Source organism: Gobius niger (assembly GCF_951799975.1).
Source record: "Gobius niger genome assembly, chromosome: 8".
Taxonomy (NCBI): domain Eukaryota; kingdom Metazoa; phylum Chordata; class Actinopteri; order Gobiiformes; family Gobiidae; genus Gobius; species Gobius niger.
This window is the reverse complement of record NC_136859.1, coordinates 12,596,029-12,609,930: the sequence shown is the minus strand read 5'-3', so window position 1 is coordinate 12,609,930 and position 13,902 is coordinate 12,596,029. Positions and strand designations below refer to the sequence as shown.

The following is a 13,902-nucleotide window of genomic DNA, read 5'->3' as shown; positions in this document are numbered from 1 at the left end:
AGTGCGCCCTGTTGGTCCTGTCATAAATCTAAGCCTCCCTCGCGCTTCCCTTTTACACCTCGTTTTGGCGAAAGTATCTCTCGGGATGGAGCAGCTGTGCACCCTGCGCCAGTGAGCAGGGGGAGAGCTAATCACTCCAGCCCAGTCTGACAGGAGCGATATGTCTCGCCTCGGTTTCCTGCCCACATGGAAAGACATTCATCTCGGGACTGTATCTCCTCACTGCCAAAGTTCACAAACCTACAGTGACAAAGGCAAATGAAATAGACTCTTTTGTCAACCTAACAACACACTATTACTTTATCTCTTCACAGTTGGTCCGGAGAAGCAGTGCGAGCTGACCTGCCGGCCGTCCGGGTACCGCTTCTACGTGCGCCAGGCCGAGAGAGTCCGCGATGGGACGTCCTGCTTCAACTCCAGCACCAACGACGTGTGCGTGGAGGGACAGTGTCTGGTGAGTTCGTTTGCGATGCCTCCTTGTTGTGCGTGTGTGTGAAATGCCTCATTGATGTGTAAAAGGTGTCTAGCCAGCGCTTGAGAAAGACCAGACTTTGATTAGAGCGCTTGGCATCGGGATTCAGAGGCGGTTCCAACCCGTCCCGGGCCTCTTTGCGTCGTCAGGCTCTCACTTTCGCTCATTTGCACATGTTTTCGCTCTCATTCTGTCCTCCTGATTATTTGGCAGCTTAATGATTTACGCACGAAGCAGTGAAATAAACACTGGCAGACGAGTGCATGTGAAATGTTAACAATGCTGGAAAATATCTTCTTTTCATTGTTACTGCCCCGCATTCCCCGGTCCCTCCTTCTTCTCTCTGTTTTGCTTTTGGTCCCGCATAGAAAATTTGTCTCCACAGTTTTACAGTATATGCAAGTTCAGTTGTTGTCAACTTGTATGGGACCCACAACCACCCTGGGATGACAAGTCGTGGCCCAAATATGACTTAAACTTGTAAAATATTATGTAAAATTGCCAAAAAGTTGAAATTATGATTAAAAAAACATCCCTATAACAGTCATTTTAACAGACTCTGTGCATAAATATTAAAATAAAATGACTTGTCTGGGAATTGCTTTTGGGAATACTCAAGGTTCAGTGTAGGGTTGAGCAATATACCAAAAACATTTATTCACAATTTCTATTATAGCACAATTCATGTGCACTATACCCTTTTGTTCTGCTGCGTAATACTTTAATGTGATTAGATAACCTCTTAATCCCCGCCTTACCTGAGCACATTTTCTCCAGTTCAGCTTTACCCAAATCTAAATGCTCCTTGACTAGAGATTACAGGCTAAAGGCCAGAGTATAACATCTCATTTGAAAGCTAAGCTAAGATTTTTCCTTGCATTATCGCTGCTTTGTCATCACTTTTTCATTGTATTTTTGGTGCTATTTTTTCACTTTTTTGTTGCTTTTTTATCATTTTTTTCTTGCCTGTTTTGCTGCATTTATGTCATCCATTTTGTTGTGTTTTTGTTGCTTTTTTTTTGCTTTTTCATCTTTTTGTCACCTGTTTTGTTGCATTTTTGTCCGTTGATGCTTTTTTTTTTTTACTGCTTTTCCATCCTCATTTCCTTTTTTATTTCATGATTTTTGTCGCCATTTTGAGCTTGTAGATTTGGGTAAGGCTCAACTGAGTTAGAGACTTAGAGCATGAGGGGAGTGACCAATAGGAGAAGTGCATGGGGCGGTGTTTCTATTTGAGCACTGAGCTGTATTCAAGAGGGGGGGTGTTATGCAAAATCAACTTTGTAGAGCTTTTTACCATGTGACAATGTTCTCTCATCAAAAACCTGGCATGGTGTTTTGAGCCACTTCTTTGAGTAATCTTTGTATCTTCTCCAGTGGCTGTTCTTAGCAGCGTAGCAACAGCTCCCAAACAGCTCCTCCTGAGATCCTACGTAGCCAGGAAATGTCTTCCTCTCATCTAGATCTCTTGCTAAGCTTAATCCTCTCATTGTGAAATGAAAACCTTCACCTTTGCTTCACTACAGCCACATGTGCTCAGCAGTGCATCTCCCCCCCTCTTTTTCTTAATTGAAACAGCTGCAGAGCAAAGGGGAGCAAGAGGAGGGGCTCATGGCAGCTCGCGTGGAGGATTAGGAAGTGAAACTACTGGACCTTTTATTTGAGCTGTTTTAGATCAATATAGCGTCAACAAAATGGAAGATAGTCATAAACCCTTCTTTAAACTTGTCATAATAGCCTTCATTGAACTAATTAATGTCTTGAAATGCCACCATTTTTCGTAACGTATCTTTTCTCTGTCCCGCTCTCCCAGTCTGAGGGGTGCGATGGAACACTGGGCTCCGGTGCGGTGATCGACCGGTGCGGAGTTTGCGGCGGGAAGGAGACGACTTGTCGAAAAGTGACCGGCAGCTATCAAAACGCCTCCGTTCCCCTCGGTTACCACAAAATCCTGGACATTCCATCGGGAGCCACTTTTATTAACATCACGGAGAGGCGCGCGAGCCCCAACTACCTGGGTAAGCTGGAAGTAACACAACTCATAAACAAGCGCCTCATGTTTTTGCATTTGAGAGATTTGCTTTCTCGTTGTGTGTGTTGGCCTAGAAATTATTGAAATTCTGTGGCCTCTGAGACTTAGCCTGAATAAAGCTTGTATTGTTAGAAGCCCCATAAGAAACCAGTCAAGTGTGCAGGCGTGTGTGTGCTTTTCCAACTTACTGCAAGAGAACATTTGAATGCGTGTTTGCCTGTCAGTGAGTGCTTATGAGGGCTCCCGAAAATCCTCCGCTGACTAGACTAAACAAACTGCAAATAGGATTAATCCTGCCCTGTTTTCTGTGCCCCCGATTTTCTTGCACTTTCTCCAGCTGAGATGCATTATCTCTGTACTTTTCTATGATTTTGAATTGGTTTGAAATGGTTTTGGAAAAGTGCGTGTTTATTCAGAGTTTAGTGGCACTTGTGAAATGTACTTTTGTAAGTGTACTATTTTTTTTATTCTTGTTTTTATCTTTATCTTTGACCAACTGTGGAAGTTACAAAGCACTTTAATATTTAAAGGAACAGGCTGAGATATGTTCTTACCTGAGCTTAGATGAGTTGATGCGTACCTGTCTAGTCTTTGTGCATGCGCTCAGTCACGCAAAAAGACCAAAGATGTTGTTAGCATTTAGCCTCTCCTCCTCTGTATGGCCCCATAGAGGAGAGGAGGAGAGGCTAAATGCTAGCAACATCTTTGGTCTTTTTGATAAGATTGATTGAAAAGACACTGTTCCTAAACCATTGCACACATTTCTGTAAACTGTATTTTCTGTGGACCAAAATGGCAATGCACTGGACTTGTAAACGTCGTAAAGACATAAACTTACAAACTTACTTTTTGTCACTTTTTCTGGTCAGATTTTAGTCGGTCTTTTGTTGCGTTTTCATCCTTGCATTCATCTTGTCTTTGTCACTTGTCTTGAGGCTTTTTCAAGAAGCCTTTATGTGAAAATGTGGATTTACAAATAAAGATGTGTTGTTAAAGAAGAACTAAGTACCTTGTTTACCATAATAAATCTTTTTCGTAGTCCCTCTGGGGGTAATACAAGTGTTGATGGGATGATTGGGGGTCTTTCATCTCCCCCGGTGTTTCTGGCCAGAAAAACACACTTGCAACTTCCCTGCACCGGGTCAGAGGCGCAATACGCACTAATAGAATGTGTTCCCAATTTGTAATTTTTCGGGGAAAAGGATCCGGAAAATATTTAGGAGGATCCGGCAAAGATTTGATCTGATATAATGGTGTTTAATGAGAGTGTTTCAGCAAATGTTTTGGCCTGTTCCCTGAATCCATCACTTCAGACCAAAAGTGTTCCTAAAACTACTAATTAACAAATTAAGCACTGTTCTAGGGTCTAGAGTTACTTTGTTCTGCTTTAACTTAATGCTGTGTGTTTGCTGTAAGTGATAAATATGTTAAAAAGAGCGAAAATTTGCCCAATGCTCTGACAAAGAGAGTGAGGTTTTAGGAACTGTTTGCTAACCGTTAATTGTGTTCAATGTTTTGACAAAAGAGTCTTGTTTTTAAAAAATTACTTCAATCATTTGGTCTGTGGAATTTACTTATCAATGAAGATAAAACGCATCTTATCTGAATTTTCGCATTCTTTCATGTTTTATCTGTTGAGTTACATAATTACTAAAACATAAACCAGACTGTTATGATAAAACTGACAGTCCTCTTGAGTAAATACTCCGTCCTGCCTCTGTCTTCCAGCCATGCGCAGCGGCACAGGTGTGTCCGTGGTGAATGGCCGCTGGGCCGTGGACCCTCCAGGGGAGTACAAAGCGGGGGGCACCACCTTCACCTACGCCCGCCCCAAAACGCTCGCAGAGGGGGAGGAGGAGCGGGGGGAGACCCTCACAGCTCCCGGACCAACCACCACTCAGCTGCAGCTTTATGTAAGAGAAACACATGCGGCGTTCAGTAAACATGTACACGGTTTAAATTAAATTACTGATAAACATCACTCACACACGGTTATTTTAAAGCTTTATGACTTTTACTGAGGCTCCAGGCTGAGTTTTCTGCTCAGTGTCAAGATTTCCCAGATAAACAGCACTGAAGCGGCGTTTTTTTTTTCTGTTAGCATTAAGTTTGGATAAAGGGCGGACGTAGAGAAGCTTGGCCTGGCTCATATCAGCTTAATAATAATAATAATAACTCCGTCCCCAGGCAGAGATCTTATTAAAGAACAGGAGTCATCCGCAGCTTTGTGTCCAGCAACTTAAAGACAGCGCAGGGGGTAAAGATAGCTCACTGTTTTGCGCTATTGTGGTATATTATGTTCAGCAGCAAATATAGATAGACAGGAAAGTTACCTAAACATAAACCAATGCATTGTTATTTATATTCACTGGAAAATAGCTTCTCAAAATGTAATGCCACATAACTGCTCGTGTTTAGACGACCTTCCTTGGCTTAAGTCTTAAGTCATCACACAAATGAGCAGCCACACAACTACAGGAGCTGTTAACCTTTGACCTCTTTGTGAAGGGAAATAGAGGTTGTTTTGTGGCTTGTGCTTAAACAAACTGTTCCGGTGGATTAGACTTTCTGATCAGGAAAACGTGATTTAAAAAAAATTGTAACAATAGAATTAAAGTTTGAGTTGCTTGTGTCAAAAAATGCCTGAAACTATGGAGTAAGTTGCTTTCTACAAAATACCCTCTCTGTGGTAAACACATTTTATAACACTATGTTCTTTCTATGGAAAATGTTTTGTTTCATTCATACATGTTCAAGTGATTCTGCATATTCAGTCTGTAACCTCCCAAAAGCTCTGTTTCACCCGCTGATGTCATGAGGTGGTGCCTTCCTTTCCTCCTCTGTGTCTCTAAAGTCCATAATGATAATGATAATGCCTTACACTTGTATTGTGCTTCACAAGCCTGTATTACTAAGTGTGTCAAGCACTACACTGTAGTCATTATTCATTCACGCCACACTCAGTGATGGTAGGCTACTCTTGTAGCCGCAGTCACCCTGGGGTAGACTGACGAAAGCAAGGCAACCAGTCTGCGCCATCGGTCCCTCCAACCACCAACCAACCACTCGCTCACTACATTCACCCCAGGCTTCCTGGTGTTTACAAACGGTCTCCCATCCAAGTACCGACCAGGCCCTTCCCTGCTTAGCTTCTGAGATCTGACGGGATCAGGCAGAGCAAAGGCCAATGTTAGTCTTGTGCTAAAAGTTCCCTCATTCCTGTACAAGTCAAGTCAAATAGTGAGAACTTTTTAGGCTCAAAACTGTCTTGGTCCAATCCGTTCCCAATAATTGCAGCAATGGGATTTTGCAAAGAAAATACAATACCAGTAGCTACACTGGATCAGGGAGCATGAGACTTCATTTTCACACATGGTTTGGGCGCCACAGAGTCCAGATCTTAACCCCATTGAGAATATTTGGGATGCATTGCAGAAGCTTATTGATACAAGGCAACATTTTTTTTAGGTCAGGCAGTGTCTGAAAACCCGTTTAATGCATCTCAGTGTTCTGTGCAGCATATTGATAGCTGCTCTGTCTATTTTTGTTCTTTTGCAGATTATTTTCCACCAGAAGAACCCCGGCATAGACTATGAGTTTTACGTCCCGGTGGAGAAGAAGGAGGCCGAGCGGGAGCGGCTGGTGGAGAGAGTGAGAGAGCCGCCCAGAGAGAGGCCCAGGGAGCAGGAGCCGGCAGCAAGGGCACCTCTGCGCAGTCAGTGCTACCTTACTCGTCTCACTTTTCATTTTCACAGAGAAATGTTTTACTTTCACTCGGGCTGTAGCATAAACTCAAGTCAAAGGGGATCTGTTATTTCTTTCATGAGTATCACATAATGAACACACATAGATTTACTCTGGAACTAATTTCCATCGAGATATTCGGTCATATGAGATTTCTGTTCATTTTGAATTAATTATCTTCCCCAACCAACGTGCAAATAACTGTTTAAATAAGATAAACACTCAATGAATATATGAAACAAAGGTGAGGTATATCACTGTCACTGTATCATTTGGCCCCTTCAGTGAGAAACTTCTATGCACAGCCTGGAAACCTCTTTCCAAATATTGAGCTAAGTTTATGATCAGGATTAAGATAAGATAAGACTTTATTAATGTCACAATGGACAAATTCACTTGTTAAAACAGCTCTGAAGAACATTGGGTGCAAATAGTCAGGAAATAAATTACAATCAAGAACAACAAGGTATAAAATATAGATAATCAAATTAGGAAAGAATATGAAATTAAATAATAATAAAATGTCAAAGTTGGCAGTGCAAAGTGTACCGTTAGTGCATGTGATTGATAAATTGACACGGATGACAGGCATTTGCAGATACAGATTATTACCCATTGGATTACCCTATTGTTAATGTTTTAGGCGTGTGAGGAAAAGATTTAGATATGAGGACAACATGTAAACGCCATGAGAATTGATCCTGGGACCTTTGTGCTGAAGCGAGAGTTAGAAACCATGAAACATTTCACATAATCTTGGCCAAATGCAATTAATTTACAAATCTATTACACACTTTTCTTAACAAACTATTCAAATAAGTTCATAAAAAGCCATTCACTGAGTAAAGTCCGTTCACATGTGCACATTCATGAACTTTGGCACGGGTAGATGCTCCATTAGTCAACCATGACCAAATATATCTGACAGTATTTCCCCGTTAGTCAAACAGCAGGAGCGTGACACTGGAGGATAAGTGGCATGTTATTGCTCATAACGGGAGGGTGGGGTCTTTAGGTCAGGTGGGAGGGGTTTCTGTGTCTAGTGCATTTCTCAATGACCTACATGGGAGGGTTACTTTCAGGCTGTATCTAGTCTCCTGATCCGCTGAGATCACCATTACATCATTGGTCTGAGTCATTACCTTTTCCTTAATGTTTCAACACTGAGCTCGCTATTTCCTTCACTCTGTATCGTCCTTTTCCCAGTTCTCCTCCTAGATGTGTCGTATTCGTTCATTTTGATTGATATTCTTTTTTTTACTTTTTGTCTTCTTTCAGTCCACAAAATGTCCTGTAAATGTTGTCAATGCAATCTATTTTACATTCAGTTTAGTCAACAGAGTTACAAATAATGTTTTTCATTCTGCATAGCTTAGCTTCATGGGATCTTGTTTTTAGGTGTCCTTCCTGTTCATTGTTATTTAGCTGTTTTTTTATTTAGTCATATGTTTTAATCTTTATTCATTACTTTTTTTTCTGTTCTAGTCACAAAAAAATATGGTGACGCTTGTATTACAAGTTAAATGGTGGCAATTAGTAATTTGCACAAACTACAAGTATAACATCCTTTACAGACAACAAAATGTCCCGTCCCCTGGAGATTTTAAGTTTAGAAACATGTCAATGAAATCCATGGTATTAGTTTAAAGCTGCCCCCAATAATTATATATTTACGCTATTCAAAGGAAATATTTTACTACAGAAATTAAATTTAAAGAGACTAGATGCAAGTTGGTCAATTTATACTCACTACTGCCACCTCAGGTCTTACGCCTAACTGCAGCCTATATTAAGCTCGTGTATGAGGACACTTTGAACCCAAAGTGACAACTTTTTGAGTGACAGTGCAGGATTTTAGAGGCAGTTGTGGTGAACAAGTCTGAGCTCATTCTACACATTAGGCCATTATTGAAACATGTAGGGGGAGGAAAATACTTAGTTTTAACATTTTTAATCTCCGTTTAGTCCCTTTAACAATAACTGTTGGCTGAATCCTGGTTTAAAGGAACAGGCCACCGTTTTTCCATGCTGAGATATGTTCTTACTTGAGCTTAGACAAGTTGATGTGTACCTGTCTGGTCTTTGTACGTGCCCTCAGTCACGCAAAAAGACCAAAGATGTTGTTAGCATTTGGGCTCTCCCAGCATATTCCTATGGACCCAAACGGGGGTGAAGTTAGAAGCCCATGTTCTTCCACGGGAACAAAGACCAGACAGGTACGTATCAACTTGTTTAAGCTCAGGTAAGAACATATCTCAGTATGGAAAAACTGTGGCCTGTTCCTTTATTATAGCAAATAAAACTACATTTCGGGAACTACTGGTTTAAAGGTTCATATTGCATTCTTATCTAAAGTGTCATGGCCGTGCTTTCAGAGAAATCAAAATGAGATCTTTTCCCCAAATCCTTGCAGTCCTAAACGTTGGTATTTACGAGTGTTTATTCTGTCTCCTTTTCAAGGCCCGCTCACAGTCTCAGTGGAGGAGCCCGCACTTGCAGCTCCCCCTCTGTCCAACCCTTCCTCCTCCTCCTCCTCCTCGTCTGTCTTCACGGCCCAGTCCGCAGAGAGGTGGGCATCCGAGAGGTCCCAGGCCTCGGGTCGGGGCGCTGCTCCCAACAGGAATGTCCGCATCCCTCCTCGAACCGATCTGCCCCTGGACACACAATCACCGTTCGTGTGGAGGAGAGGAGCCCTCACAGAGTGCACGGCTTCCTGTGGCAAAGGTCAGGGACTTATCCTCTTACAAATGCATAATACAAGGGGCTCCAGCTTTATTACCCTTCAGCTACTTTTAAAGAAATGAAAATGGCAGAGAGATAGAGCGCAGAGAGTACAGCGAGAACAGTTTGTAGCCAAGACCATATTTCAACACCAATAAAGAAGATGGTTTTATTCTCTTAAAACCTTTGCAGATATTTCAATTAGTTGGTGCACAAAGAGAAAGTGCTTCATTAAAGTGACTTCATATGTGTGTTGTTTTGCCAAGACAGTAATAGACCCCTAGTAATATGTTATTTAGATCCTAAACCACAGTCACACATGTACTGAATGATAAAGAGTCTCCCTCCTCTGGTTGAAGGATGTAACTGCAGGAGCTCGGGTCAGGTACTTGTCCACATGATCTTTTGTTTCTTTACCGATGTAGGTTCCCAGTACAGAGAGATCCTCTGCATAAACCGCCACACAGACCAGGAAGAGCCCGACAGGAAGTGTGACTCAGCCGCCAAACCCTCGCCGGAGGAGGAGCCGTGCAACACGCATCCCTGCCCTCCATTGTGAGCGACTGCATGGTTACTGGAACAGAGATTTATTACTTGTTTTTGCAGAAAAGGCAGAGGAAATGCATCTCTGTTAGTGGAATAGCCATAGTTGATTGTTATGTTTAAGTGTTTTCAAGCTGATGGGAAACAGTCATCTTTGTGTGGCGCACTATGGCCTTGGTCGCTGCACATGTACAAGGCTTTGTGGCAGTTTCTGTATCATTAGATTAGATCAGGGCCTAATTTCCCAGTTTTTCCACACCATGTAATTAAAACAGGTACATGACATGATTGACTGTATTTGTTCAGCTGGGAGACGAGTTCGTGGTCGGAGTGCAGCGTCTCCTGCGGGCCCGGGCTGCAGCAGAGGCAGCTCCAGTGCAGACAGAGCTTCGGGAACCGCTCCACGATGGTGCACCCCCAGCGCTGCTCCGGCCTCACCCCCCCACAGTCCACTCAGCCCTGCCAGCTCCGCATGTGCTCTCACTGGGAAGTCAGCTCGGACTGGAGCTCGGTGAGTCAACGCCACAATATAGAGCGCCCCACTGAGGTCAAAGAGGTCTGGATGGCTGTATTTCTCTTTTATGCGTGCTGGCGTGTGAGGACTAAGTGGCTTTTTGTGGAGTTTGTCATGTTCTGGCACATTGGCTAAATGCAGACGAGAATGTTCCTTTTGAGGGCGATAAAGCACAGCTCGACTACACCAGGATTTGACTATCACTGTAAAAACTCTTCTCGCTCATTGACTTTTTATATCTGCAGTGCTCGGTGGACTGCGGCGTCGGGAGTAGATCGAGGAGCGTGCGGTGCGTGAGTGAAGAGGGCAGTGCGGTTAACGATAAAGAGTGCAACTCCCGCCTCAGACCTCAGGGCAGTGAGGAGTGCAACATGGGGCCCTGTGTCACCAACTGGTACTTCAGCAGCTGGGCTCAAACTGTGAGTTACTACAACAGTACATGTCACACAGGTAGAGTCATTCCAAACAAAACTATGACAGATTCAATTTCTGTTCTCAGTATTGTTTTTATCCACTGACAAAAAGGGGCAATATTTGTAGATACACAGACTCAATGCTCGATGGTAGATCAATTATCATTTATCAAGCGAGGTGCTAAATAGCGTGTGGAAGCTGATTGTAGCATATTGTGGTAATTTTGCACCAAATTTACCATTACAGTTTTAGGGTCCCAAATCAGATATAGCTTCGATTCGCTCTCCCCCTGAGAGTTTAAAGATAAAGCAAAATGAAAAATATATATATATATATCTAGATTAGTTTAAACATCTCAAATTGAGCATAATATTTAAAATCTGAGTTGTTTTGACTTGTTAAGATGTAGTTGGGCTTTTTCCCAGATTACTTAAATGTTTTGAGATGCTTCTTCTTCTTCTTCTTCTTCTTCTTCTTCTTCTTCTTCTTCTTCTTCTTCTTCTTCTTCTTCTTCTTCTTCTTCTTCTTCTTCTTCTTCTTCTTCTTCTTCTTCTTCTTCTTCTTCTTCTTCTCTTTCTTCTGCTTCTTCTCCTCTTCTGTCTTCTGCTTCTCCTCCTTCTCCTCTTCCTTGTTCTCCTTCTTCTTCTTCTTCCTCTTCTTCTTCTCCTTCTCCTCTTCCTTCTTCTTCTTCTTCCTCTTCTTCTTCTTCTTCACCCCCTTCTTCTCCTTCTTCTTCTTCTTCTCCTTCTTCTCCTTCTCCTTCTTCTCCTTCTTCTCCTTCTTCTTCTCCTCCTCCTCCTTCTTCTCCTTCTTCTTCTCCTTCTTCTTCTCTTTCTTCACCTCTTCCTCCTTCTTCTCCTCCTTCTCCTCCTCCTTCTTCTCCTTCTTCTTTTGCTTCTTCTCCTTCTTCTTCTGGTTAATTTATCTTTCAATGGGGTACGACAATTGCACTATTTCTATTGGGAGATTTGATGAGGAAATAGAATAGATGCTATCACAGCCCTCACATACAGCGCCCAATACAGTATAACTGAATGTGTCACTTTCCATTGTCCAGTGTTCAGCTCAGTGCGGGCCTGGCGTGCAGAGGCGGGAGGTGGTGTGCTTGACTCGAGGTGACGTGAAAGAAGGAGACGGGGGAGAGGAGAGCTGTGTGGCAGAGAGACCCGCGGAGATGAAGGCCTGCAATGGAGGGCCCTGTGCAGCGGTCACCATGTGGTACACCAGCCCCTGGACGCAGGTAAGCGAGAGTCAAATGTATCTGTGGCCAGGTTTACCAAGCTGATGTTAACCTCTTAACCAAGCACATTTCTCTCCAGGTTTACCCAATTCTAAAGCTTCATGACTGCATCTTACAAACTATACGCCAGTGTAACCCCTCATTTGAAAGCTAAGACCGACAAAACTCATCCAAGCTTCTTCCTCGTTGTGATTGTCACGTTTTTCCACATTCACGTTGTTGTGGCTTGATTACCGTTACACACAAAAAAAAAGAAATGCGGCAAAACGTGACAAAACATGGGAAAAATATGGCCAAAAAAGCAATGAAAGTGTGATAAAAATGTGGCAAAAAATAAACCAAAATGTGGCCCAAAAAAAAAACTACGAAAATATGATGAAAATTACTAAAAAAGGTCATAAGAAAAACAAGGAACAAACTTAGATGAGTTTTCGTAGGTCTTAGCTTTCAAATGAGGCATTACTTTGGCCAATAGGCTGTAAACTTTCCATTCGAGAACCTTTTAGATTTGGGTAAAACGGAATGTGCTTGGTTAAGGCGGGGGTTAAAGTGAATATGACACATAAGACACAATTATTTTTAAGATTAAAGATTGTACCCAGCTTTCTTTAATCTGGCCATATTTGTGATGTTTATAGTGTCACTTCCTTATTGGACACCAACAGGAACTGACATAGAAGAAGGTAAATCATTTTAACCTGTTGCCGTGCCAACCATGTTAAGTCAATGGGAAATGAGTCAAGCTGCTATGGAACTTTACCTTCTTCTATGTCACTTCCTGTCAGCAGCTTATATAAATAAAAATAACTTTTCTGCCAAATTGATAAAAGTCACTGAAATAAAAGTCACTGAAATAAAATTATAATTATGCAACTGATGAACTTAGTCATATGCACTTTAAGGGGTTCAAAAAGCAAATATTCCCATTGTTCCGTTTTGTTTCCAGTGCAATGTAAGATGCGGGAGTGGCACACAGCGACGGGACATCATCTGTGTCCAGAAGACGGGGAGCGACTTCAGCGTGGTCGCCTCCTCTGAGTGCTCTGATCTGGAGAAGCCTGCCCCGGTGCAGGAGTGCGACATGGGAGAGTGTCTGCCGCGGTGGTTCACTACAGAGTGGAGCGCGGTGAGGCGGCGTGGGGGAAATGTCAAGAATAGGGTCAGAGACAAGTGCACCTGATTTGACTGAGTTTTATTTATCCTCGCACAGTGCTCTCGCTCTTGTGGAAAAGGCCTGCAGATGCGAGAGGTCCGATGTCTCACCGCGGACAAAAAGCACAGCCTTGAATGTGATCCTGCCTCCAAACCAGAACAAGAGCAGTTTTGCAACACAATCCCATGCAGTCCACAAGTAGCAGGTCAGTATTTCAAAGTTGTATCTAATTCAGTCCAGATGAAGACATTTTTAACACCTGTTATAATCATTTCTGTTTTATTATGTAGTGGTCTCATTCTAAAACCATACCTATATTATCTATTGGTAAATATTCTACACTTTTATCCAACAGAAAACCATCCATTCATTATACAGTACATCACTTTTCAAGATTGATTTTAACAGACTGTAGAATAGACTTTTGCGCAGATGGGGGGCGCTATGTGGAATCTTCAGCCTGATACCCGGTGCAGTAAGAGGGCTGAACAGGGGCTGGACAGACTCCCATGGCGATGTTATGCACAGCAGTGGACCCTCTGCAAGCTGTACCCCCTACAGACCATACTAGACTGGAATGATCCGCTACTGTGTGGGGCCATGGGTGTGGGGGGTATGGGGGGGCATACGTGCTAGTGTTTTGATCACGTTTCTGAGTTCGCCCCACGGTCTTTAGTACTGGTTACTGTTAAAGTGGGACCATTGATAAATTGCTGGGTTTCAGGTGACATCACAGCGTTCTAAAGGCCTATAATGTTATATAGAGGCAAAATTATTTTGTTTTTGAGGAAATTTTTGGTCTTGTACAGAGAGATCATGGACCCAGTGACTGATATTAATGATTATTTTTGTAATTCATACATTTTCTTATTAGAAAACAATTTGTAATGCAGTTAAAGGGATATTTTACGATTTTTGACATAGGGCCTCATTTCCTAGTTATCCAGAGTGTTGCTGGTACCTGGAGATATTTTTTTGTAATTCATGCAGCTCTTATGTTTGAAGAGTTTCGTGGCATTTCTACGGTATCAGCTAGCCTGCATTAAAAACAGTCTGACCCGCTCCACAG

General features: G+C 42.5%; 1 protein-coding gene across 2 annotated transcripts in view; it reads left to right on the top strand.

Moving 5' to 3' along the window:
- adamtsl4 (ADAMTS-like 4) overlaps window positions 1–13,902 on the top strand; it is a 52,837-nt gene that overhangs the window by 37,646 nt on the left and 1,289 nt on the right. The window contains exons 6-18 of one of the 2 annotated variants that reach the window (XM_079562288.1): window positions 315–454; window positions 2,286–2,490; window positions 4,233–4,417; window positions 6,063–6,219; window positions 8,709–8,972; window positions 9,395–9,524; window positions 9,819–10,023; window positions 10,272–10,445; window positions 11,498–11,680; window positions 12,627–12,806; window positions 12,891–13,038; window positions 13,124–13,160; window positions 13,266–13,413. In XM_079562288.1, the coding sequence (XP_079418414.1) occupies window positions 315–454; window positions 2,286–2,490; window positions 4,233–4,417; window positions 6,063–6,219; window positions 8,709–8,972; window positions 9,395–9,524; window positions 9,819–10,023; window positions 10,272–10,445; window positions 11,498–11,680; window positions 12,627–12,806; window positions 12,891–13,038; window positions 13,124–13,137 (1,985 nt within the window). In that variant the 3' untranslated portion in view covers window positions 13,138–13,160; window positions 13,266–13,413. Of the gene's footprint in view, window positions 1–314; window positions 455–2,285; window positions 2,491–4,232; window positions 4,418–6,062; window positions 6,220–8,708; window positions 8,973–9,394; window positions 9,525–9,818; window positions 10,024–10,271; window positions 10,446–11,497; window positions 11,681–12,626; window positions 12,807–12,890; window positions 13,039–13,123; window positions 13,161–13,265; window positions 13,414–13,902 lie in introns of those variants that run through there. The other variant, XM_079562287.1, reaches the window with a different exon arrangement.